General features: G+C 41.8%; 2 protein-coding genes and 1 long non-coding RNA gene across 5 annotated transcripts in view; 2 read left to right on the forward strand and 1 right to left on the reverse strand.

The window, feature by feature from the left end:
• The window catches only part of washc5 (WASH complex subunit 5), a 62,754-nt gene extending 49,055 nt beyond the window's left edge, over positions 1-13,699 (forward strand). Inside the window, exons 23-28 of the mRNA XM_043688548.2 lie at positions 2,275-2,378; positions 3,818-3,947; positions 7,122-7,218; positions 12,284-12,440; positions 12,685-12,772; positions 13,108-13,699. Coding sequence (XP_043544483.1) covers positions 2,275-2,378; positions 3,818-3,947; positions 7,122-7,218; positions 12,284-12,440; positions 12,685-12,772; positions 13,108-13,164 — 633 coding nt within the window. The 3' untranslated portion in view covers positions 13,165-13,699. The remainder of the gene's footprint in view (positions 1-2,274; positions 2,379-3,817; positions 3,948-7,121; positions 7,219-12,283; positions 12,441-12,684; positions 12,773-13,107) is intronic.
• LOC148150148 (uncharacterized) lies at positions 61-27,819 on the reverse strand. Of its 2 annotated transcripts, none has more exons than XR_015756964.1 (4): positions 27,201-27,819; positions 17,247-17,370; positions 7,668-7,846; positions 61-188 (listed from the first exon to the last, which is right to left on the reverse strand). It is a non-coding gene; the product is annotated as an uncharacterized LOC148150148 (long non-coding RNA). The 2 variants fall into 2 exon arrangements; XR_015756965.1 differs by lacking the exon at positions 27,201-27,819 and adding an exon at positions 23,895-24,232.
• nsmce2 (NSE2 SUMO ligase component of SMC5/6 complex) overlaps positions 20,837-27,902 on the forward strand; it is a 185,520-nt gene continuing 178,454 nt past the window's right edge. Inside the window, exon 1 of one of the 2 annotated variants that reach the window (XM_043688546.2) lies at positions 20,837-20,891. The gene's annotated coding sequence lies outside the window, so the exon portion shown is untranslated. Of the gene's footprint in view, positions 20,908-27,902 lie in introns of both variants that reach the window. The other variant, XM_087986263.1, reaches the window with a different exon arrangement.

Raw genomic sequence — 27,902 nt, forward strand, 5'->3', positions numbered from 1 at the left:
TTGCAGTAGGTTGCTAAAAGAAATAAGTTTTTGAACTGGAGAGTGTGATTGTCATATCCTACCTGCTTGTATTGAAGACAGGTTGAAAATAATAAACGTAAAGCGAGTTGTCACAGTGAATGCCATTTCCAAAATGTTGCTTCTTTCTCATCCATAGAATGCTCCCAAACATTTGTAGCTAATTATTTCTGAAAAGAAAACAAAATGTTGTGTCTGCCAGAAATTTGAAATAAAACCGAAAATGTTCAAAATACTCAGCAGGCCAATCAGCATCTGTCAAGCAGAAATATTTTCAGGTTGACGTCAAAAGGTTTCTCACTCTACAGATGCTACATCACTTTCTGGGTATTTCCAGCCATCAGGTTTGTAAGTACTTTAGAGTCATAAAGACTTGCAGCATGGCAAAAAGCCCTTCAGCCTCTTGCGTGCATGCCAGTCACAAACAACCACCTAACTAATCTAATTCCATTTTCCAACACTTAGTACATAGCATTGAATACCTTTGCAAATACACATCTAAATGCTTAAATGTTATGAGGGGTTTCTGTCTCTACTGCCGTTTACAGGCAGTGATTTCCAGATTTCATTCACGCTCTGGGGGAGGCAGAAATTCCTGTCATCTGATTTATTGATCAACCCTCCGACATTCAATGCCTAATTATGCACATATACCACAAATGGCAAGTGTCCCAACACTGACCTCTGTCGGACCCCACTGGAGAGAGACTTCTAGTAGGAAAGACGCCTCTCAACCTCTGATTCCTGCCACTCAGGCATTTGTGGATCCAATTTGCCAAATTTCCCTGGACCCCATGGGCTATCAGTCTCTCATGGGGGACCTTATCAAAAACCTTGTTGAAGTCCAACCAGACCAGCTCAAAAACATTGCCTCTCTAATATTCCTCTTTTAAAAATTAAATCAAATTTGTCAGACATGATCTCCCCTTATTAAAACAAGGTGTAACACAGTGGATCAATGGTTAGCATTGCTGTCTCACAGCGCCAGGGATCTGTGTTCAATTCCAACCTCTGTGAATGTCTATATGGAGTTTGCACATTCTCGCTGTGTCTGCATGAGTTTCTTCCACGTGCTCCAGTTTCCTCCCATAGTCCGAGATGTTCATGTTAGGTTGATTAGCCATGCTAAATTTTCCGTAGTGTCTAGGAATGTCTAGGTTAGTTGGATTAGCCATGAGAAATGTAGGATTATGAGGGTAGAATAGGGGGTGCGTCTGGGTGGGATGCTCTTTGGAGAGTCCATGCGGACAGATTGGGCCAAATGGCCTGCTTCTGCACTGTAGGAATTCTATTGTCCTATGCAGATTAATTCTGTCCCTCAGAATTGCTTCCAATAGTTTTCCCATCACTAAGATTATACTGACTGGCATATCATTTTCTGGCTTTTCTCTTGCTTCGTTCTTGAATAATCGGTACCATACCGGCTGTCCTTCTGTGGCACAAGCTTTCGGAGTGCTGCTCATTCATTGGCTGAAGTGTTCCTTCACGTGACAAAGGAGCAGTGCTCCCAATGCTTATGATTTCAAATAAACCTGTTGGACTATAACCTGGTGTATGACTTCTGACTTTGTCCACCCCAGTCTAATACTGGCACCTCCTCATCACAAGTATTGTCATGACTTGTTTAGAATGCAGTACTTTGCCCCTTGAAGTTGTGGGGAGTTATGACAGATATCGGCCACCTACTTCCAGACTATCTTTGTGAACAGCAGAGAGTTGTAACTAGTTGTTAAAGTAACAGCAGTGAAGTTTTATGCTGGTGGGTCATTAAAACAACCTTGAACTATCTCAATAACCGATGTCAATCTGCAGTGTGTGTGTGGCTTTGGTGAGGATTTTATGGAAATATATGCCATGAATTAGAGAAGGTTTTTGTATGGCATGGTGAGGGTGATGAATCATGGAAGCAGTTTTTGATTCCTTAACGTTCTTTTCTTCAATATTGAATGTTTTACTTGGAGTCCTATTCAAACTTGAGTCAAAATTTGTACACTTAGACAGAGTTGAACTGTGTAAGCCAGTTATAATGTAAAATATTCTAAAGCCTTGTTTACACATCATAAAATTACAAATTTATTAATGCACTGGCCTGTAGAGAATTTAAACCTTGAGGAATTGCTACATTGAAAGAATTTGGGACTAATCTGATAAATTTGCTGCTAAGTTTATGAATACTTATATCCAATAACAAAATGCCCTTATTCTATTTTGTCAACTGTGGGATTGATCTTTGTCCTGCTTATTTTCTTTATGTAGGTGGGACAGATGCAAATATTGAGACAGCAGATTGCCAATGAACTGAGCTATTCGTGCAAGTTTGACTCAAAACACCTCGCAGCAGCATTGGAGAATCTCAATCAGTAAGAACACATTCTGGATACTACAAACAGGAATTCTTACATGAGCACAGAATTTTACAGTCCATTATACACACCTTCCACCTGACCATGTTGCATTAAGCATTCAGTGGTTCTAATGCTTGTTAAAAGGAAAGAGTTAAGTACCATTCAGTAGTGGTACTTACTCTGAGTTATTTCTTGACACTAAAGTCAATGTTCACATATTTATTTTTGATTGTCTTCACTAAGCTTTGAAATCATCTGTTTATTGGAGCAGATTTCAGGGATAATGAGTTGCTTTTGAATTTGAATTTTGCTGTTAATATTGGAACAAGCACAGATCAGTTAGCTCCTTCTCGCGTTTTCCACCATTTTGAGTGATCTCTGACTTAACTGTGGATACCCATCTTTATCCTCTATTCCTTCATACATTTGGCTAACATAAATCTTTCAAATGATTTACTATCAATTGCTGTTTGCCAAAGAGAGTTCCAAACTTCTGCCATTCTTTGTGCCCTGAGTATTTTAATATTTTAATGTGAGGATCTAATTAGGTGACAGCCATGGTTCAGTCAATCGCACACTTCTGAATTATAAAGTTTCAGGTTCACATCCTAACCCAGATCCTGAGCACAAAAATCAAGGCTGAAATTCCAGTTTAATACTGAGGGAGCATTGCACTGTTGGAGATATCATTTTGAAATCAAATGTTAAATGAAAGCTACAACTGCTTGCTTGGGTGGATGTCAAAGATACAAGAATGCTATTTTGGAGGAGAGCTGAGGGTTTCCCCAGAGTTCTGACCAATTATTGATCCCTCAATTAACATTATCTGTTCATTATCGCATTCTGTCTGTGGGACCTTATTGAGCTGAAACTAGTTGCTACGTTTCTTGCATTATATCAGGTTCGAGCTTCAAAAATATTTCATTCGTTGTAAAGCACTTTGTGGTTGCAAACAGTGTTATGTAAATGCAAGTCCTTCCTTGGTTCAGAATATGTTCTCTACACCCGCCCGGCCCTATTGTATCCAAGACACACTAACCAATGAAAATAGGTTCTGTCAACTCTCTCTGTTCCCCTCAATATGTAGAAAATTTCAATCAGATCTTCCAAAATGCCTTCGAAGTTCCAGCCAACCTTAATTTGTGTAGTCCCTCATGGTAGGCAAATGTAACCAGTTTTTTCTCTGATAATCCCATAATCAACAGTATTCTATATAATAATTCATTTTGTTGGTTTATGTGAAAGATTAATATTGCCTCAGTGACCTGGACAATCTCCAACTCCTGTTTGCATTGTGCCATGGAGTGTTTTATGTCCACTTGTATAGACGGAGTGAGGGTTAATTTAACCTTGTATCATCCGAAAGGGGAGCCATATTAAAAAACGTTGCTTTTAAGATAAGCTGTATATTTTAGAATCTTTCTGTAACCTACAGTATGATGTTTTCTGTTCAGATCTCTGTTGGCTGATGTTGAAGCACACTATCAGGATCCTACATTACCATACCCTAAAGATGATAACACGCTACTTTATGAAATCACAGCTTACATGGAGGCTGCTGGCATTCACAACCCTCTTAATAAGGTAGGTTTGGGAAGAGCGATACTTTTTTTTTTCAGTCTGTAAATGACCATGTAACATAAAACTTAAGCTGCATTATGGAATGTTAGAATGATCACCATTCGTGATCAGTTCAGTTTCTAACCTTAGCACTTAACCTCTGTTTAAGAAAATACCCAGAGAATTGCAGGTGCTGGAAATCAGAGACAAAAACAGAAATTGTTGAAAAATTTCAGCAGGTTTGGCAGCATTTGTGGAGAGAATGTTTCAGGTCCAGCGACCCTTCAGAACAGATCTGAGTTGTAACCGTTGTTACTTAGCCTCTGTAGTCTAACCAGTGCCAGTTGGGTTAATCAATTATATGCTCTGCTGCATGTGTATTCCGAGAGCAGGCTTGCTTCTTTTGTACCTTTTATTGAAGTGTTTTAGAAATATTTTTGGACTTTGGGAGGAAACCAGAGCACCCGGAGGAAACCCACGCAGACACTGGGAGAATGTGCAAACTCCACACAGACAGTTGCCTGAGGCGGGAATTGAACCTGGGTCCTTGGCGCTGTGAGGCAGCAGTGCTAACCACTGTGCCACCGTGCCGCCCACTTTGTTGGAGGGAATCCTGAGGGACAGGATACACATGTATTTGGAAAGGCAAGGACTGATTAGGGATAGTCAACATGGCTTTGTGAGTGGGAAATCATGTCTCCCAAACTTGATTGAGTTTTTTGAAGAAGTAACAAAGAGGATTGATGAGGGCAGAGCAGTAGATGTGATCTATGTGGACTTCAGTAAGGCGTTCAACAAAGTTCCCCATGGGAGACTGATTAGCAAGGTTAGATCTCACAGAATACAGGGAGAATAGCCATTTGTATACAGAACTGGCTCAAAGGTAGAAGACAGAGGGTGGTGGTGGTGGGTTGCTTTTCAGACTGGAGGCCTGTGACCAGTGGAGTGACACAAGGATCAGTGCTGGGTCCTCTACTTTTTGTCATTTACATAAATGATTTGGATGCAAGCATAAGAGGTACAGTTTGTAAGTTTGCAGATGACACCAAAATTGGAGGTGCAGTGGACAGTGAAGAGGATCTGGACCAGATGGGCCAATGGGCTGAGAAGTGGCAGATGGAATTTAATTCCGATAAATGTGAGGTGCTGCATTTTGGGAAAGCAAATCTTAGCAGGACTTAGACATGTAATGGTAGGGTTCTAGGGAGTGTTGCTGAACAGAGAGACCTTGGAGTGCAGGTTCATAACTCTTTGAAAGTGGAGTCGCAGGTGGATAGGATAGTGAAGAAGGCGTTTGGTATGCTTTCCTTTATTGATCAGAGTATTGAGTACAGGAGTTGGGAGGCCATGTTGCGGCTGTACAGGACATTGGTTAGGACACTGTTGGAATATTGCGTGCCGTTCTGGTCTCCTTCCTATCGGAAAGATGTTGTGAAACTTGAAAGGGTTCAGAAAAGATTTACAAGGATGTTGTCAGGGTTGGAGGATCTAAGCTACAGGGAGAGGCTGAACAGGCTGGGGCTGTTTTCCTTGGAGCGTCGGAGGCTGAGGGGTGACCTTATACAGGTTTACAAAATTATGAGGGACACGGATAGGATAAATAGACAAAGTTTTTTCCCTGGGGTCGGGGAATCCAGAACTAGAGGGCATAGGTTTAGAGTGAGAGGGGAAAGATATAAAAGAGACCTACGTGGCAAATTTTTCATGCCGAGGATGGTACGTGTGTGGAATGAGCTGCCAGAGGATGTGGTGGAGGCTGGTACAATTGCAACATTTAAGAGGCATTTAGATGGGTATACGAATAGGAAGTGTTTGGAGAGATATGGGCCAGGTGCTGGCCGTTGAGACAAGATTGGTTGGGATATCTGGTCGGCATGGACGGGTTGGACCGAAGGGTCTATTTCCATGCTGTACATCTTTATGACTCTATGACATACTCGATATATCTTGGGGAAACATGTGAATGCTGGAAATCCTTCATCAGAATTGGTAGAACATTATCAACCGGAAATGTTAACTCTCTCTTCAAGGGTAGTGCCTGATCTGAGGTTTTTCAAGTTTTGCTTTGTTCATATTGTGAACTATCCCACATTGTGCCTGTCAAGATGCAGCTGAGTAATTTAATACATTTTTGTAGCCATTATCTGCATCAAGTATGACTGTTTAATCTACCACTGCTTTGTCCAAAGGTAACTGGAATAACATATAACATGTCAAATCGCTACATCATTTATTGTTATGGCCTCTTCCTGAGTTGTTGATTTTGGGCTGATTTATTTTGCTGATCGCACTAGTTTTTTTTCCCCCAGTATTCCCCCAAGTCCATTTGGAACAAGGTTGCAACTTAATCAGATTTATTTCATGTAGCAGCCTTGCAGTTCGCACATTCCACCAACACATCTTGAAGAGTGAAATGAATAGCTTATACATTAGGGTCTGCAATATGTGTATTGCGGAACTAAACAACAGGTAATCTGTTAGTGTATGCTTGGGATGTGCATGATGCAGAGGAGACCCTTGCTGAAATATTTTAGAAATATCTGCCCTGACATGGGTTTGAAATTCCTTGTTCGACTATGTAGCGTTGCTAAGTCGGAGATGACCTTTATAGAGGTTTACAAAATTTTGAGGGGCATGGATAGGGTAAATAGACAAAGTCTTTTCCCTGGGGTTGGGGAGTCCAGAACTAGAAGGCATAGGTTTAGGGTGAGAGGGGAAAGATATAAAAGAGACCTTCGGGGCAACCTTTTCACACAGAAGGTGGTACATGTATGGAATGAGCTGCCAGAGGAAGTGGTGGACACTAGTATAATTGCAACATCTAAAAGGCATTTGGATGGGTATATGAATAGGAAGGGTTTGGAGGGATATGAGCCAGGTGCTGGCAGGTGGGACTAGATTGGGTTGTGATATCTGGTCGGCATGGACGGGTTGGACCGAAGGGTCTGTTTTCATGCTGTACATCTCTATGACTCTTGTCCTCTCACTAAGAGTATTCATGACCACCTGGATTTTTATGATGCCTTTGAATCCCACCATAATTTTCCACAGTTGGATTTAAAATTTGAAACTTTGGCTGGTTGTGTACCATCAGGAACAGACCTGTAAAATCCTTAGTGGGAAAAGATGTCAGTTGAGACCTAACACTGTCCTCTGAATGAATTGTATTCTTACTAATTTTTAAAATATTATTTCTAGATCTACATTACCACAAAAAGACTGCCGTATTTTCCAGTGGTGAATTTTCTGTTTCTGATTTCTCAGTTGCCAAAAGTGCAATATATTAAGAACCAAGGTAACACAACCTGTGAAATTGCTTCAGTTTTTATAATACTAACAATAGAGATATGACATCTGTGATTTGAACACTTTACACAAACAAGAAGCATATGTTTTAGATAACTGATTTTTTTTATTGTTGATCACTTGTCCCTCCTTTAATGTATTTTAAAAGTAAATATATTTTGCTGTCTCCCTTCTATTCAATCTCAACAGGATCTGATGCTGCTATGTGTTTCAGGGGAAGGTGGGTGATTGCATGGTTTAGTTTTCCTCCTGGATAATGAGAAATGCTCCATCAGAGGCTGGACTCAGAATTCTTGGTTCTTCTTTCTGAGAACGGATGTATTTGTCATTTGACGTTATGACCAATTTTATAGCATCCAAATGTTATAGCACAGAAATGGGCCATGTCTATTTTCAGTGCTTAAACCCACATAAAATACCCTATCTAATGTCACTCACCTGCTTGCTGCATATACTGTTCAAAGTTTCCCTTTTTGAGATGTAACTGGTAGTGTGCAAGTTAGATCCTTCATTCCAATCAGTTGAATCCTGTGAAGCAGCCCAAAATGACGATCAAATTACCACAGGGAGACATGATTTTTTGATTCCAAACAACATTTGCATCGGGGTTTGGAGGCCTGAAAGAAGCACGAAGTCCAGAAATCATTCCACTAGAGTAGGTGCACAGTTCACACACACATTATAAAACTAAGAAAACAGAATTGAAGATCGACACGATATCCAAGAAATACACCGTGAAAGACAGAGACACTTAAATAGTTGTAGAGTATCTTCAAAATCTCCTAAGAGCTTTCTGGTACTGTTTTATCCCAAATATCAAATATTTGCAACAAACAAAAGCAGAAAGTGCTGGAGAAGCTCACCAGGTCTGACAGCATCTGTGGAAAGGAAAACAGAGTCAACATTTCAGGCCCAGTGACTCATCATCAGAATTGCAAATTCTCCAGTATTTTATAGAGTCAGAGTTGTACAGTACAGAGACAGGACCTTTTGGCCCAAATTAGTCCATGCCGACCAAAATGCTAATACCATTTCCTTGCACTTGGCCCATATCCTTCTAAACCTTTCCTATCCATGTATTTATCTAAATGCCTTTTAAATGTTATTAATGTACCCACCTCAACAACTTCTGCCAGCAGCTCATTCCATATGTAAAACCACCCTCTGTTTAAAAAAAGTTGTCCGTAAGGTTCCCTTTTATTCTTGCCCTTCTAACCTCAAACTATGCCCTCTAGTCCGCGATTCCCCAACCTGGGAAAAAAACTGAGTGCATTTACCCTATCCATGCCTCTTATGATCTTTTATACTTACATAAGATTTCCCTTCAGTCTCCTATGCTCTAAAGAAAAACATCCTAGCTTGTCCAACCTGTCCCTATAACTCCTGGCAACGTTCTTGCAAATTTCTTCTGCACTCTTTCAAGTTTAATAACATCCTTCCTATGGCCAGGTGTTCCAAAACTGAACTCCATGTGCTGCCTCACCAATGTCCTGTACAACTGCAACATAACTTGGCAACTTCGATACTCAGTGTCCTGACTGGTGAAAGCCTGTGTGCCAAAAGCAGCTTTCACTGCCCTGTCTACCTGTGACTCCACTTTCAAAGAATTGTGCACCTGAACTCCAAGGTCCCTCTGTTCCACTGCACTCCTTAAGGCTCTACCATTCGTTGTGAGACTCCTACCTTGATTTGACTTTTCAAAATGCAAGACCTCACAGTTATCAATATTAAACTCCATTTGCTATTTCTCTGCCCACTCTGCCCACTCAGCCTAGCTGTTCAAGGTCCTGCTGCAATTTCTGATAACCTTCCTCACTGTCCACAATGCCACCTATTTTACTGACATCTGCAGACTTACTAGGCATGCCTTGTACATTCTCATCCAAATTGTTGATTTAGGTAACAAACAGCAGTGGGCCCAGCACTGACCCCTGAGGCACTCCACTCATCACAGGCCTCCAGTCCAACAAGCATCCTTCCACTATTACCCTCTGTTTCCTACCATCAAGCCAATTGTGTATTCAATTTGCCAACTCCCCTTGGATTCTTTGCGATTTTAAACTTCCAGAGCAGCCTACCATGTGGAATCCTGTCATAGGCCTTACTGAAATCCGTATAGACTACACCCACGGTCCTGCCTTGTTAACCTTCCTGGTCACTTCATCAAAGAACTGTAACAAATTTGTGAGGCATGATCTCCCATGCACAAACGCACGCTGACTGCTCCTAATCAAACCCTGTCTTTCCAAATGCATGTATATCTTATCTCTCAGAATCTTCTCAAGTAACTTACCCACCACAGATGTTAGGCTTACTGGTATATAGTTCCCTTGCTTTTCTTTGCAGCTGTAGAATAAGGGCACAACATTTGCTACCTTTTAGTCTTCTGGAACTTCACCCATGGCCAACAATGATGCAAAAATATCAGCCAGTGCCCTCACGATTTCTTCTCTCGCCTTTAGCAGTTTTCTTGGATATATCTGGTCAGGACTGGGAGATTTATCCATCTTTATACTTTCTAATATGTCCAACACCACCTCTACTGTGATATAGATTGTCATCAAGATTTGACCACTAACTTCCCCAAGTTCCCAAGTCTCCATGTCTTTCTCCTTGGTAAACATAGAGGAGAAATATTCATTGAGACCCTGCCCATCTCCTGCGGTTCTACACAAACATGTCCACTTCGGTCCTTGAGGGGTCCTGTTTTCTCTCTCGGTATTCTTTTTCCCTTTAATATACTTAAATAACCACTCTGGATTCACCCTAATCTTAGGATAAGACCCTCTATATACTGCTTGCTAAAACTTTCCTGAACACAGGAATTAACAAATTCCACCCAATTAAGCCCTGAACATGATGGCAGTCCAGTCTTTGTTAGGAAAATTAAAATCCCCAACTATGACAACCCAATTGCTTCAACAGGCCTCCTCAGTCTGTCTGCATATTTGTTCCTCTAATTCCTGTTGACTATTTGAGGGCCTCTAGTACAACCCCAATAACGTTACCAACCCCTTCTTATTTTTTTAGCTCCACCCACAAAGCCTCACCAGACGATTCTTCCGTTATTTCATCTCTGACTACTGCTGTGATAGTTGCCTTAATCAAAAATGCAACTCCCCCTTCCCTCTTTCCATCACCTGTATCCCACCTAAAGCACCTGTACCCTGACACATTAAACTGCCAGTCCTGTCCCTCCCTCCTTTAGCCATGTTTCTGTAATGGCTGTAATATTCCAGTCCTATGTATCTATCCACATCCTGAGTTTGTCGGCCTTACCTGTCAGCCCATTTTGTTTTTGTTTGATTCAGATCTCCAGCATCAAGTATCTGTACCTTTTCTTGCCAAAGATAAGAATTTGAAGTGTGAATTATAGAAACTACAATTGAAAACTGGCAATAAAAAACAATGTGTAAAGTGAGATTTTGTTTAATCCACTTCACACTTTAGTGCCATAACTAATGAGAAGATGGAGATGGGTACAGGCTTACAATTGCTTTTGTGCAATGTTTGATTCATTTATTTGCTTTTGGCTCTTGCCTTCTTTGTGTCTTCTATTGCAAATATTTGATTGCTCTGCCATGTTGCATCATGATTCTTTTCCATGATGCTAAAAGAAGTGATTCGTGAACTAAGAATTTTCATTGTCCAGTGACCCTTGAACTATCCAGTTGCCAAAATGCGGCAACAGAACTGTTGCAGGAGCAACTTGCTGTGTTCCCGTTTCAACTAAAATTCTTCTGTGTAGGTTCCAAATGTCATATCTTAAGTTATTCCACTTTCAACAACAGATATGAACTATGTTACTGATGTCACAGCATCTAGATGTGGAACATATGAAATTAAGGCAGAAATAAAGCCACACACAAATAACAAGTAATTGTAACTGCTGAGATTTGCTTGTGCGGCTGAACATTAATGTGAAATTACTCTGTGTCTAATAGAGTGTGGGATTCTTGCTACTAATTGTAGTTAATTTCTGCATTTTGTGCAAATAAATCAACCATATTTGTTAAAGTGAATGTATAACATTTAATATCTCTCCCTCCCTGCCCCACCAACTTTATATCAGAATATCTCGGTGATGATCTGTTTGAGTCATCAACCTATGGGTAAATACTTCTGTTTCATATAATGAACTTGTGTTCTATTGTGATAGTGAAATTGACTGGAAAAGAGATATTGAAGTCTTGATGACTACAGTGCATTATCTTTCTAAAATAATACTTTTAATTTCCATGATAATTATGTAATAAATTACATATAAATAAGATTGTAGTGATCTGAAGACATGCTGTGTAGGTCTGCAGTAATTAATGTGGGAAACACACCAGTATTCTTGTAATGATTCCCTCAAAATTCATAACCAAAGAAAGGAAAACTATTGACTGCCCATGTTTTATGAAATATGGAATTAAACTGAAGGGAAAAAAAGTAGATGGTTCCCTTTGGTAATCATACACATCAACTCCATTTTGTTCTCAAAATGGAACATCAACAATCTATTCTCTCAGGGACGATCATTATAATGATTTTGTTTTTAATTTCTATTGCCACAAAGGTGATCAGCATGAACACTGTTAACTAACTAACTGGACAACATCTAGCAATCCTATATAAGAACAATATTGTCAGGAGCTAAAAATATTTCAATTTGTCTGTTCCCTCAGCTGGCAATGATGTGTAATTAAATCAAGGATTATTAACATAGTGGCCAGTACTGAGAGGGGCAGTCATCAGGGAGAGGAAGCAACAGTGGGTGATGAGTTCCTGTTTTGTGACAGCTACCCTACCTCAGGTTCTGGTTCTCTTGTGTCATGGATGCAAAATGATGCCAACAGCACAACTTGCTGCTCAAGTGAGTTGGCTGGAGATGGGCCGTTTTAAAATAAAATCTATCGCACGTTGTCTTTGGTTTCAGTATCTGTAAATAGTATTCAGTACGTCTTGTATCTGAGAAGAAAATAAGGAACATCTGTTTCAAGTTGCAAATAAATAACTCTAAAAGCATTAGGATAGTTTGATTGTTGCAATGTATTGTCTTCTGCATGCAGGCATGGTGTGTAAGAAGTCCACGGATCCCACAGATTGGCCACCTCTGGTTGTTGGACTTGTCACTCTGTTGAAGCAATTCCACTCACGTTACACAGAGCATTTTCTGGCCTTAATTGGCCAGTTTGTTCGCTCCATAGTGGAGCAATGCACTACTAGGTAAGGATCATTTGGGTTGGGCAAAGGCTGGTGCTGGCAGACTGATAAATTTTAATCAAACAGTTGAATGTCAAAAATTTCTGATTGTTCTTTGTTTCCTTAAAGGCAGGACAGTTGAGGCTTAAACAAAATACATTTTCAAGTATCAGCCTCAAGCTGACACTAATAGATTTTATTGCTATGATTTAAATGCGCAATAATTAACTCCAGGGTGTCTTTTTTTTTTCCTCTTCTATTTATATAGTCAGAAAATCCCAGAAATGCCTGCTGATGCTGTGGCTGCCTTGATGTTCTTGGAGAATTATGTTTATTACACAAAATTACCCAGAAAGGTAGAGAAATGTTCCTTAACGTTAATATTACAATTCAACAGGAAGGAGTTATACTATACCAGGTTGAAATGATTGTCATTTAACTGTGGAATTCCAGATTGCAACTGGCATGGATAGATTTCTTTTGGAGTCTGGTTTCCAGTGCAACAAAAAATGTGTTCCATGTTCAGAACTATCTTAGCTATCTAAAAGAAGGCAACAAATGATATGTAGGAAAACAATGAGGACTTGCTGACCAGGTTCTCCTTCCTGAATTGTTCTGGTAGGCTAAATTGGTAGTATGTATAGCAGTTCACATAAACAATTGATCTTCATTGTTGTACTTTCCTTGACAGGTTGTGGAAGCACATGTCCCTAGTTTCATCTTTGATGAGTTCAGAACAATTTTATAATGGTGTCTGAGACAAAGAAAGTAGTCTGCAATGATGTGAAGCAGTGTATGTACTAATACCTGTTAAATACTGGAATCCTTGGTTAAGCTGAATACGTCTGTCTCAACCAGAATGAAACATGAAAAGGATGAATTCAGAATTTTACTGAAAAAGAAAGCTGTGTGAATGCAAAGAAGAATTTACATTTTGCATTAACTCAGTAATATCAATGCTGAACCCCTTTTTCCTCCAAACAAAAATATAGCTCAGTTATGTATAATCTAAATTTTGATTCAAGTAAATTGTAAAAAAAAGTTACTTGAACTATTAAGAAACAAAATTTAATGACTAATGTATTGCATTTTGAGTGAGCCATAAATTATTAATTGTTTAAACCTTTGCAATTTGCATTTCTTTAAAAACTGGAACTTCAAGTTATGTCGAATGGATTGCCTTTGGAAGGATGATGGTTGCTCTTATAAAATGAAAACATTTTTACATTAGATATGAAGGCAATTTTTGACTGTACAGCTGACTATTAAAAGTTCTTTCTGATTATGCTGTGTGGTGTGCAACTTAGTGGTTTTCAAAGATGTATTATTGTGTAAGTTAAATATTGTCCTACAATGTTCAGTCATTGGGATTTCAGAGATTTTTTAGCATTATTCATTTTTAATTTTCATCTTAGTAAATGGTAAAGTGAGCAGAAATCTCAATGCTGGAAAACAAAAGACAACCTTGAACTTAATATTGAGGTTTATTCCATGATAAATTTAATGTTATTCACAAAGCTGTTTTGGTAACTCATGACACTTCTACATTCTACTATAGATTATTAACAGATAATATTTATTGGACCCTTTGTGAGAGAGAAGATTGTAGCACACCCATGCCATGTAATAAACTTGCTGCTTTTGATGTTTAAGTAGCAACTAGTACTGTTCCCTTTTGAAGGATTTCTTACAAATTAAGTTTGAAAGTGGAAAGTTGTTGTTTTGTATTTAAAGGATAAAGGAAATGTCCAAAAAAAACCTTAAGGGATCCTCTACAAAGACTTGTTAAAGGAAACATCCTCAGTGTTTTGATATTTTAAATGACAGGTCATTTATCCATTGTTTGTTTCAAGCTTCTGTTGGTGCTGAAACTACATAAAGATCAAATATTATATCTTGGGTGTGAAATTAGTCGTTGATATTCAAGAAATTTGATCATTTGTTGATCTGGCTGCAGATAATTGCCAGTTCTATTCTATAGCCAAGACCAAGTATCTGGAAGCTGTTCCTCTGAATTAGTAGCCAGTCTACTAGCCAATAACACATTTGATGAAAGAGAAAAGATTAAATTTAAACCTGATCAGAATGGGATATGCCAGGTATATGGACAACAATGGTGTGGAGGACAGAAGGAAATTTGAGTTGGTTAAAAAGGATGACAAATTGATTGGAAAAACCAAACAGGAATTACATAATTTAATTATCAAGGAATATTAACAGGATCAACAGGAACTTCAATAAGTTTTTTAAAAACTGGAAATAAGGCTACTAAGTAATGAATGATAAACCTTAGATAATGATAAGGAAATGGCAGAAATATTGAATAGCGATTTTTATCTCCATATTATGTGTGAATCAAACTGCATGAGTGTGACATTATCTATTTTTGATTTCTTTCAATAAAATTTTAAGATTTAAAATAGGAGATTAACTTTGGAGCAGTGATTTTATCCTGTCAGTTGGATCCATTTAAGCATATTAAAAGCAGTCCATTAGGAGATAGCAGGATAATATGTTTAGATAAGAAAATAGTGTCAGAGGACTGAGACAATTGATATAGTTCCTTATTTAAAATGAGAGCAAGAACAAGTCCAGGGCATTATAGACAACTGAGCTTAATTCTGATAAAGTTCAATCTCTATTTTAAAAAAAGTCAACATAGGTTTCAAAAGGAAGATTAATCTTGACTGATCTTAAAGAATCTGCAGAAGAACTAACAGAAAGGAAAAAGAGTAACAAAAAGAACTTGCTGAAAGAACTCAGTAGGTCTGGCAGCATCTGCGAAGAGAAATCAGAGTTACATTTCTGGTCTGGTGACCCTTCTTCAGAACTGGGACAAAGGTAATGTCAGTGCAACACGTTAGTGAAAGGCCTTCAATAAGATACTGTATAGAAAGTTCTAAATTCATGACTAAAGTTAGTATATAGAATTGGGCCTGGTTGCAGAATAGATACAAGCAACTTATAAAACAACAGCCATTATGGGCAACTGCTCAAACTGGTAAACATGGGAAGTGGAGTTTAACCAGGATCAGCTGAGATGTCTGCAGTTCACAATTGCCATTATATTGCCAGTTTGGACTTGGAAACCTAATATGGTGAATTGATAACAGCATCACGTGAGTAGTAATGAGTAATTGGAGGAAAAGACTCCATGAACATCATCTCAATGATGGAACGATGATATCCCTGGTCTCTGTTAAGGCTTCTGCTCTAGAACTAGTTACAGCTCTAGCCAAACTGTACAAGTGCACTCATAGAATCCCTGCAGTGCAGGGGCACCTCATTCGGCCCATTGAGTCCACATCAATCCTCTGAAGTATAACCCATCCCTCTATCTCTACATTTTCCATGCTGAATCTACCTAGCCTGCATGTCCCTGGACACTATGAGCAATTTAGCATAGCCCATCCACCTAACCTGCATAGCTTTGGACTGAGAAAGGAAATTGGATCAGGTGGAGAAAACCCATGCAGACACAGGGGGAATGAGGCTGGAATTGAAGCTGGGTCTCTGATGCTATGAGACAGCAGTGCTAACCACTGAGCAATAATGCTGACTGGATAATTTGAATTTGATCCCAAGAGATTAATGGTATCCATTCCTGTAGTTTATCTATGTGTTTTGCTTTGAGAATTTTTTTTAAACCTCATCTCTATCAACCGGAGCTCTAGATTCTCTGACAAGAGGAAACATCCTTTCCATATCCAGCCAGTCAATTCCCCTCTGGATCTTGGATGTTTCAATTAAGTCACTCTGACTCGTCTAAATTCGAGGAAACATGCTTTGCACGTCTAGTCTTTCCTTATGAGACAATCCTCTCATTCTAGGTCTTAGCTCAGCAAATCTTCTCAGAACTGCTTCCAAAGCATTAACATCCTTCTGCAAGTACAGTGACCAGCACTGTACACAATGTTTCTGATATAGTCTCATCAATGTCCTGTTTAACTGAAGCATAACCTCTCTACTCTTCATGAAATTAACCTTGCAATAAACCTTCTATTAGCTTTCCTGAGGGCTTGCTGTACCTGCATATTTCATTTACTCATTTACCCAGATCTCTCTATCTCAGATCTGCAACATCTCACCATTTAGATACTACTATTCATTCATCCTGTCAAAATGGAAAATTTCTTACTTCCTATCCATATTTCTTTGTGTTCTCCTCATTTCCTCTTCACAACTCACTTTTCTACCTTTCTTTGTGTCATCAGCAAATGTAGCTATAATACAGTTGATCCATTCATCCAAATTGTATAAATTGTAGAGTTGAGGTCCCACCCTTGACCCCTGTGGCTTTTCACTCAAGACATCTGCCAGCCTGAAAAATGATCCCATTATTCCTTCTCTCTGCTTCCTGCTAGCAACCCAATCTCTATCCATGCCAATCTGTTATCCTCAACACACTGAGCTTTGTTTTCCACAATAACCTTTGACATGGCATCTTATCAAATACCTGCATGAAATCTATACATCCACAGGTTTTGAAGAAGTGCCACAGAATAGGTTTCTCAGTAAAATTGAAGGCCATGGAATAAAACAGATAATGGCAGTATGGATATGAGGTTGGCTCAGTGACTGGAAACAGCACAATAGTGAATTGTATTTCAGACTAGGAGGAACTATCTGAATTTTCTCCAGATGTCTATTCTGGGGCCTTTTTTCCCCTTGATTTATATTAATAAGCTAGACATTCGTGTCTAGCCATAGGTGAACCTTAACAAAACATAGGTTTGACCTCAACTGAAGTACTGTCTGATTCTGAATATTGCATGTTTGTAAGAATGCAGCCACTTTATACAGGGTACAAGAAAGATTCACAAAACTCACCTGTGATGTTACAGGAATAAATTGGTGAAGCTGAGCTGCTTTTTTTGTAACAATGGTTCAGTAGATGTGTTCATACATGTGAAGCGTCTGGACACAACAGAACTGTTCCAATCAGCTGAAGGATCTGCAATCAATGGATACTGATTTAGGTTAGTGTTCACCTAAAAAAAAATGTCAAGTGAGTTTTTCTGTGGCGAGTGTTTTGGATCTAAAATGGACAGAGTGGAAGTTGGCAGGAATATGGCAGGCCCAATTCAGTGTGCCAACTACATCATGGTAATAGGTCCTGTACAGAACTTTCCACACCTTAAATCAGCTCTCATTCGTGCAAGTATGGAGTGGACACTATCAGCACCCATTTTCCTCCAGCATTCCCCACACCTACTGTTGCATAAATGCTGTCCTGTCCACAAAACTAAAAATACACACATTAGGTTATAGTCCAACAGGTTTATTTGGAAGCACTAGCTGTTGGAGTGCTGCTTCTTCATCAGGTGGTTGTGGAGTACAAGATCGTAAGATACAGAATTTGTAACAAACTTAACAAATAATCCAGGTCTTTTCAGTTGCATCATACTGTAAACTTTTGCTGTAAATTCTGTGTCTTACGATCTTATACTCCACAACCACCTGATGAAGAAGCAGCACTCCAACAGCTAGTGCTTCCAAATAGTCCAACAGGTTTATTTGGAAGCACTAGCTGTTGGAGTGCTGCTTCTTCATCAGGTGGTTGTGGAGTATAAGATCGTAAGACACAGAATTTACAGCAAAAGTTTACAGTATGATGCAACTGAAAAGACCTGGATTATTTGTTAAGTTTGTTACAAATTCTGTATCTTACGATCTTGTACTCCACAACCACCTGATGAAGGAGCAGCGCTCTGAAAGTTAGTGCTTCCAAATAAACCTGTTGGACTATAACAGACCTGGGCACTTTACGGCCCGCAGGCCATATCCGGCCCTTTGGTCGTTCCTGTCCGGCCCGCATGAGGTCAATTTTAAATTAGAACATAAATGAAAAAGTATTTACGCCATGCACGCAATACAACTGTGTTGCCTTTGTTTTGAAAAGGATGCTTTTTTTTATTTACGTATGGAAGCACATTTGCGTGTATGTGGGTGCGTACATGAACAGCTAAAAGTGATGCTTGTTAGCTAGCCCTCAAAGTGTCAGCTCACACCAAGACAAGTTATGACATATCCCACAAAATCGCCAGAACCAGTAAACTGTTTTCTGATGGACAGTTTATTAAGGAGTGCTTGTTGGACTCTGCAGAACTAATATGCCCGGGGAAAAAGAAGGCATTTGAGAATGTGCCCCTCTCCCGACGCACTGTAACGAGAAGGATTGGGGATATCGTGAGAAATCTGGAGCTTCAGCTACAGCACAGAGCGGTCAACTCTGACTTTTTTCCTTGGCTTTGGATGAGAACTGCGACGTACGTGACACAGCCCAGCTACTCATCTTCGTACGTGGGATACTACGTACTTTAAAATCACAGACTTGCTGGCAGCCATGCAGTCAATGAAAGGAACAACAACTGGTAATGATTTGTTCACGGAGGTAAATGCATGTTTGGACACGTTGGGACTAAAATGGGACAAGCTGGTGGGTGTGACAACGAATGGTTGTCCAAATCTAACGGGAAACCATGTCAGACTCTTAAAGAGAATGCAGGAGAAAGTGACAGAAATTGACCCAGAACAGAAATTGGTATTTTTGCACTGTCATATACATCAGAAAGTGTTGTGTAAGTCAGTGTTAAAAATTAACCATGTGGTTGATGTAACTAAAATAGTTAACTTCATCAGGGCAAGAGCTTTGAATCACAGGCAGTTTGTTGCACTTTTGGAGGAAAATTAGACTGAACATCATGACATAGGCTACCACACAGCTGTCAAAATGCTGAAAAGTATGGGACCTGAGAGAAGAGATTTAAGATTTCTGTGGGCGGCACGGTGGCACAGTGGGCAGCATGGTGGCACAGTGGTTAGCACTGCTGCCTCACAGCACCAGAGACCCGGGTTCAATTCCCGCCTCAGGCGACTGACTGTGTGGAGTTTGCACATTCTCCCTGTGTCTGCGTGGGTTTCCTCCGGGTGCTCCGGTTTCCTCCCACAGTCCAAAAATGTGCAGGTCAGGTGAATTGGCCATGCTAAATTGCCCGTAGTGTTAGGTGTAGGGGAATGGGTCTGGGTGGGTTGCGCTTCGGCGGGTCGGTGTGGACTTGATGGGCCGAAAGGCCTGTTTCCACACTGTAAGTAATCTAAAAGGGAATGGCACTCCACAGCTTTCAGATGCAGACTGGATTGCAGACCTTGGTTTTGCTGTTGATGTGACTGCACTTATGAATGAACTAAATGTGAAACTGCAGTGCAAGGGCCTTTTCGCGCATGAAATGTACAACTTGGTGAAAGCTTTTATGAGAAAGTTGCAGCTTCTCTCAAGCCAAATGGAGGACAACATTCTCACCCACTTGCCAACACTGAAGGAAGCCGCACCTTCAGCTGATCACCTCCACAGGTACTCACCTATGTTAGAAGCACTGCATGGTGAATTTTCAAGGCGATTTCAAGATTATAAAACGGTTGGGAATGAAATGCACATGCTTTTTTCCTCATTTACATGCAATGTGGAGAATGCACCAAGATGTTCAGCTTGAACTCATTGACCTGCAGTCTGACACACTTCTGGCAGAGTACTTTAGGTCAGTCTCACTGCTTGATTTTTACTCTTCCCTCAAAGAGGAGAACTTTCCACACGAGGAGGCATGCTCAGAAGATTCTAGTCCTCTTTGGATCTACCTATATATGCTAACAAACATTCTCAGTGATGAAGTTCAACGAATCCAAATACAGATCCTCTATCACTGATGATCATCTCTCAGCTGTCCTTCGCATATCCACCTCAGACATGTCAAAAATAAAATGAATTACTTAAATTATTGTTTTAACCGTTTATTTCTTATATTTGACCTACTCTATAATTTCATATCTTTATTGTGACAGAATATCCTTATTCTTTTGATTATAAGTTTCAGTGCAAAACTATATAATTTAGTACTTTTTACAATGGGAGAAAATTAATACTGAGCAGAATTATGTTCAATTTATTGTTGGTTCCAACACAACTCAGGTTTCTCATGTGGCCCCTTGGAAGAATTAATTGCCCACCCCGGACTATAACCTGGTGTTGTGTGATTTTTAACTTTGTACACCCCAGTCTAACACCGGTACCTCCAAGTCCTGTCCACACTTCACGTCAGCTCTGATGAACATTCCTTTCGAGTCAAAAGTTTAGCTTGCTCTCTCTGCTTGCTCTGCCTCTATGAATGCTGCCTGACCCGCTGTGATCTCCAGCATTCTTTTTGCAGCAGTTTGCCGCTGTATTCTTTTTGGGCGCTAGGAGCCGCCAGCGGCAGCAGGGACCGGCCACAAAAGAGACATGCGCAGCAGGGGTTCAGCCGTTGTTGTTGTTGGGGGGGTGCAATGTATGCTGGGATTTGTAGTTTCTTTCACATGGGGATCCTGGAAGTCGAGGAGCGGGGTGGCTGTAGACTACGTGTCCCACCATGCCCTGCGTGACACCATTTGAACTGTAAAGTGGCGGCGCAGCGGGGAAAGGCCTAGACAGTTGTGTGGTCTGTGAGTGTACATTCGTGTAATTTAATTTGTTTCAACAGATGTGAACTGCCCCGTTGTTTTGTATCCAGTGACTGGGTGTTGTTTTGGAGTTTCAACATTGAGGAGCCGAGTTAGTTCACAAACAAACAAAAAATATAATAAGCATACTGGGATAAACAGCATCCACTGGAGAGGGAGGGAGGGAAATGTTCAACTTATCATTTATATGACTTTGCGACCAATTCAAGCATTATAAATACATTTCAATTCATGAACTTCTGTTTAGTTAGAGGAAAATTGTTGATTTTTAAAAGTGACCAAAATTAGTTGCTTGTTCATCAACATTTCACAAATGTCTTCAAAATGATACAAAAGCCCTGCACTGCGGGTCCTGGAAATCAGACATAGACACGGATTGCTGGAAATACTCAGCAGATATGACAGCTTCTGTGGAGATTGAAACAGGGTTAACCTTTCAGACTGATATTCAGAGCTGAAATGTTTCCTTTTTGTCTGCAAATACTGCTTCCCCAACTGAGAATTTCCAGTATTTTTTTCTTAAAGAAATATTGATTGGCATTTATGGAAAAAAAAAGTAGTTTAGAAATTTCTGGGTTAAGCTGAGGATCACAAAGTTAACTGCACACAGTCGCCGCATACGACCAATTGGTTCTGTACTCGTGGTGGTTCGTCTACTGAATCAAATAGCCTGTTTGCTTTATTTGTTCTTGGCAAGTGAGAATTTCTGGTAAGGCCATCATTTATTGTCCATCCCTAAGCACCCTGTGAAGGAGGTGTTGAACTGTTTTCTTGAACCCCTGTAGTCTATCTAGTGTTGATAGGAAAGGTGTTCCAGATTTTTGTGACCTGCGATCGTGAAGGAATTAAGGTTCAATGTTAGAATGCTTTGTAGCTTTGAGGAGAACTTGCAGGTGATGTTGCCATGTGTCTGCTCATGATTTTTTTTTGGTGGTAAGTGTTGTGGGTTTGGAAGATAGTGTTCAAGGATCTTTGCCAAATTTATTACAGTATATCCTATAAATTTATATACACTGCTGAACAAAGTACAAGCTGTGCCCTTTTGGTGTGAAAGTTGAATGTTTAAGACTGTGGAAAGATTGCATCTCAGTTGGGTTGCTTCATTCTGTATGGCGTTGAACTGTATGTGTTACTAGAGTTGCATTCATGAGTTTTGAGAAGATGTGTAGCTCACGTTGAGGTTCTGGATGTAGGTTTGCGCTCACTGAGCTGGAAGGTTCGTTTTCAGACATTTTGTCAACATATTAGGTAACATCAACAGTGAACCTCTGGATGAAACACTGGTGGTATGGCCCGCTTTTGATTTATGTGTTTAGGATTCCTTACATTGGTGATGCAATTTCCTGTTCTTTTTCTCAGGGGATGGGAAATGGGATCCAAGTCAATGTGTTTGTTGTTAGAGTTCTGGTTGGAATGCCATGCTTCTAGGAATTCTCATGCATGTCTCTGGCTTGTCCTAGGATAGATGTGTCATCCCAGTTGAAGCGGTGTCCTTCCACATCTGTATGTAAAGATACAACTGAGAGTGGGTCATGTCTTTTTGTGGCGAGGTATCTCCGATATCAGGGTTCTCAGCAGAAGCTGTCATGCAGAGACCCGAACAAACAGCTCTGCCAATCATCTATCCCAAACTTTGGGTATGCTATGTGGATGACACCTTTGTCATCACTAAAGGAAACAAATAGAGGAAACCTTCAAGACCATCAATAATACCCTTACTGGCATAAAATACACTAAAGAGGAGGAAAATAACAACAAATTGCCGTTCCTAGATGTCGTGGTAGAGGAATGGCAGTTTGGAACTTCAAACCAGCATCGACAGGAAAACAACACATACGGGCCAAATACTGAACTACAGAAGCAATCACCCCAACATCCACAAACGAAGCTGCATCAGAACATTATTTCAACAAAACATCACACATTGCAGCACAGAGGAACGATGCAGAACAGAGGAAAATCACCTATGCAATCTATTCAAAAAGAACGGGTACCCAATGAACACAGTCTGCTGATTTCTCAGCTACAAACCCAGACAAGCAGACAAAACACGTCCAGAAACCCAAGTCACTCTTCCCTACATCAAAGTCATCTCGGAAATGACTGCCAGACTACTCAGAACTCCTGGCATTGTGGTAGCCCACAGACCCGCCAACACACTAAAATGGCATCTAATGGACGTGAAGGACCCTATACAGACAACAAGCAAAACTAATGTCATTTGCAAACTACCTTGCAAGAACTGTAACAAACACTACATTGGACAAACAGGCAGAAAACTAGCCACCAGGATACATGAATATTAACTAGCCACACTCTCACCAGTATCTTTACATACAGATGAGGAAGGTCACCATTTCAATTGGGACAACACATCCATCCAAGGACAAGTCGAACAGAGATGTGCGTGAGAATTCCTAGAAGCGTGGCATTCCAACCGGAACTCTATCAACAAACACATTGACTTGGATCCCATTTACCACCCTCTGAGAAAAAGAACAGGAAATGGCATGACCAATCCAAGAAAACCTAAATACATAAATAGAAAGTGGGCCATACTACCAACGCTTCATCCGGAAGCCCACTGATGATGTTACCTAGTATGGTGACAAAACGTCTGAAAACGAGCCTTCCAACTCAGTGAGCAAAGCTACATCCAGAGAGTTGTATTCATTTGACTAAGTGCAACTTCTTCCATTACACTCTTAACTCTACCTTAAACAGTGTACAGACTTTGGAGAGTCTGGAAGTGGGTTAGTCTCATATGGGATCCATTAAATTTTAGTCAATGGTTAACCACCTGGATATTAATGGAAATTTATTTGATCATAATACCATTGAATGCCAAAGGGAGATGGTTAAATTCTTCCTTGTTGAATGTCGTCATTGACTAACATTTGTGTCGTACTAATCTGCCTTGCTACTTAACTCAAGCTTGTATGTTATTCAATTCATGCTGTACATAAATGTTGACTGTTTCAGTACCTTAAGAGTAGTAAATCATGCTGAACATTGTACATCACTGTACATCCTGACTTCTGAAGTTATGATGGAAGGAAGGTCTTTGGTTAGGAAGATGGTTGGGCCACGAACACGACCCTCAGGCACTCCTGCAGTGATATACTGTGCCTGAGAACAGAACCAGAGCCATTTTCCTTTGTGTTTGGTATAATGCCAAGCAACAGAATGTTTTCCTCCCTAATGATGTTGCACTGAGTCAAATGCTCTCCTGATGTTAAGAGCAGTCACTCTCCCCTCTGGAACTCAGTTGTTTTTGTCTGTGGTAAAAACAATGACTGCAGATGCTGGAAACCAGATTTTGGATTAGTGGTGCTGGAAGAGCACAGCAGTTCAGGCAGCCTCCAATGAGCAGCAAAATCGACATTTCAGGCAAAAGCCATTCACCAGGAATAAAGGCAGAGAGCCTGAAGCGTGGAGAGATAAGCTAGAGGAGGGTGGGGAGAAAGTAGCATGGAGTACAATAGATGAGTGGGGGAGGGGATGAAGGTGATAGGTCGGGGAGGAGGGTGGAGTGGATAGTTGGAAAAGAAGATAGGCAGGTAGGACAAGTCATGGGGACAGTGCTGAGCTGGAGGTTTGGAACTAGGGAGAGGTGGGGGAAGGGGAAATGAGGAAACTGTTGAAGTCCACATTGATGTCCTGGGGTTGAAGTGTTCCGAGGCGGAAGATGAGGCGTTCTTCCTCCAGGCATCTGGTGGTGAGGGAGAGGCGGTGAAGGAGGTCCAGGACCTCCATGACATCGGCAGAGTGGGAGAGGGAGTTGAAATGTTGGGCCACGGGGTGGTGTGGTTGATTGGTGGGGGTGTCCCGGAGATGTTCCCTAAGGCGCTCTGCTAGGAGGCGTCCAGTCTCCCCAATGTAGAGGAGACCGCATCGGGAGCAATGGATGCAATAAATGATATTAGTGGATGTGCAGATAAAACTTTGATGGATGTGGATGGCTCCTTTAGGGCCTTGGATGGAGGTGAGGGAGGAGGTGTGGGTGCAGGTTTTGCAGTTCCTGCGGTGGCAGGGCAAGGTGCCAGGATGGGAGGGTGGGTTGTAGGAGGGTGTGGACCTGACCAGGTAGTCACAGAGGGAACGATCTTTGCAGAAGGCGGAAAGGGGTGGGGAGGGAAATATGTTCCTGGTGGTGGGGTCTTTTTGGAGGTGGCGGAAATGTCAGCGGATGATATGGTTTATGCGAAGGTTGGTAGGGTGGAAGGTGAGCACCAGGAGCGTTCTGTCCTTGTTACGGTTGGAGGGGTGGGGTCTGAGGGCGGAGATGCGGGATGTGGATGAGATGCGTTGGAGGGCATCTTTAACTATGTGGGAAGGGAAACTGCGGTCTCTAAAGAAGGAGGCCATCTGGTGTGTTCTGTGGTGGAACTGGTCCTCCTGGGAGCAGTTACAGTGGAGGCGGAGGAATTGGGAATACGGGATGGCATTTTTGCAAGAGGTAGGGTGGGAAGAGGTGTAATCCAGGTAGCTGTGGGAGTCGGTGAGTTTGTAAAAAATGTCAGTGTCAAGTCGGTCGTCACTAATGGAGATGGAGAGGTCCAGGAAGGGGAGGGAGGTGTCAGAGATGGTCCAGGTAGATTTAAGGTCAGGGTGGAATGTGTTGGTGAAGTTGATGAATTGCTCAACCTCCTCGCCGGAGGTGGCGCCAATGCAGTCATCAATGTAGCGGAGGAAGAGGTGGGGAGTGGTGCCGGTGTAATTACGGAAGATCGACTGTTCTATGCAGCCAACAAAGAGACAGGAATAGCTGGGGCCCATACGTGTGCACATGGCTATCCCTTTGGTCTGGAGGAAGTGGGAGGATTCGAAGGAGAAATTGTTAAGGGTGAGGACCAGTTCGGCCAAACGAATGAGCATGTCGGTGGAAGGGTACTGTTGGGGACGTCGGGAGAGGAGAAAACGGAGGGCTTGGAGGCCCTGGTCATTGTGGATGGAGGAGTAGAGGGATTGGATATCCATGGTGAAGATGAGGCGTTGGGGGCCGAGGAAACGGAAGTCTTGGAGGATGTGGAGGGCGTGGGTGGTGTCTTGAACGTATGTGGGGAGTTCCTGGACTAGGGGGGGATAGGACAGTGTCGAGGTAGGTAGAGATGAGTTCAGTGGGGCAGGAGTATGCTGAGACAATGGGTCGGCCAGGGTGGTCAGGCTTGTGGATCTTGGGAAGGAGGTAGAACTGGGCAGTGCAGGGTTCCTGGACTATGAGGTTGGAAGCTGTGGGTGGGAGATCTCCTCAGGTGATGAGGTTCTGTATGGTCTGGGAGATGATGGTTTGGTGATGGGGGGTGGGGTCATGGTTGAGGGGGCGGTAGGGAGAGGTGTCCTCGAGTTGGCGTTTGGCTTCAGCGGTGTAGAGGTCAGTGTGCCAGACTACCAATGCACCCCCTTTATCTGCTGGCTTGATGGTGAGGTTGGGATTGGAGGGCTGCTCGTTATGACGGTGAGAGGTTGGAGTGGGGGAGGGGGGTTGATAGGTTGAGGCGGTTAATGTCCCGGCGGCTGTTGGAAATGAAGAGGTCGAGGGCAGGTAATAGGCCAGCGTGGGGTGTCCAGGTGGATGCAGTGTGTTGGAGGTGGGTGAAGGGGTCCTCGGAAGGTGGGCGGGATTCCTGATTGTGAAAGTAAGCTCGGAGGTGGAGGCTGCGGAAGAAGTGTTCGACGTCACGGCGTGTATTAAATTCATTGATGCGTGGACGGAGGGGGATGAAGGTGAGTCCTTTGCTGAGGACTGATTGTCCGTCCTCAGTGAGGGGAAGGTCTTGAGGGATGGTGAAAACTTGGCAGGGCTGGGAACTGGGATCTGTTGTGGGTGTGGAGCTGGGAGTGGGGGCAGGGCCAGTAACTGGAGTGGGTGTGATGGTGGGGGGAATGGGGGTGGTGCTCCCCTCAGGGTTCTGGGGGCCGGGAATGGTGACAGTGGGATCTGTGGTGGGCGTGTCAGCAGAATGCAGGTGAGTGGCATTGGTGGGGGCGGAAGTGGTAGCAGACACAGCAGTAGGGGTGGCGGAAGTCACTGAGCGTGTGACATCAGCGATGATGTGAGGGCGGAAGTGATGTCATGTGTGGTGTATGAGGAATTGTGAGGGGCAAAAGTGGTTGTGGGAGTGGCCATGATGGGGGCAAAAGTGACATCATCAATCAGCGTGGGGGTGGCAGCTGCACCAGCCGCATGGCTAATGGAATCCAAGTAGTTCCAGAGGCCGGGGGAATCTTCTGGAATGTTTGAGGAGCGCTGGTTATGGACGTGGGTAGATAAAAGTTTGTTGTACTTACAGTTTTTGATGTTTGAGATGGAGTTGAAATACTGTTTGTTGAGAGTATGAATTCTCCTGAGAATGTAGTACAGAGTGGGTCCTTTGCAATTCTGAGAGAATGTGGCCCTCAGCTGAGGCAGGGATGACTGTAGAGAGGTTAGGTGCCGACACATTGCTGCAAGTGTGAAGCGGAGGATCTTGAAGGGGAACTGTTGCTGGTGTTTTTGAATCTGTAGTCTGTACTGTTTGTCCTGTTCGGGTCCAAACTCTGCTGGTTTAACGGTGGTCCGGAGTCCGTGTGGGATGAGTTGGTTACGGAGGCAGGCACTGAGAAAGCAACTGTGGCTGTGGTAGCGAGTTTGTTTCAGGACATGGTTGAAGAGCTTCAGGGCAGAGGAAATGACCTGAGATTCTTGTAGAGAGAGGAGGAAAACTTCTTCAAGGCAGGCATCCTTGCAAGAGGATTCGCAGTAGGGTTAAAATCAACTAGGTAAAAACAATGACTGCAGTGTTTGGATCGTGGCTGTAATGAAGTCAGGAGAGGAGTGGCTCTAGTAGATCCCAGACTGAGTGTCAGTGAGCTGCTGAGGAATTGCCATGTGATAGCATTGTTGGCAACCCCTTCCATCATTTTAATGATTGAAAATAGACTGATGAGGCAACAATTGACGAAGTTGGATTTGACCTATATTGGTGAGCTTGCTATTGTTCAATAAATACT

Source organism: Chiloscyllium plagiosum, unplaced genomic scaffold (genome assembly GCF_037043375.1).
Source record: "Chiloscyllium plagiosum isolate Xiang-an unplaced genomic scaffold, Cpla_swu_hap1 HiC_scaffold_4, whole genome shotgun sequence".
In the NCBI taxonomy this organism is placed as follows: Eukaryota; Metazoa; Chordata; class Chondrichthyes; order Orectolobiformes; family Hemiscylliidae; genus Chiloscyllium; species Chiloscyllium plagiosum.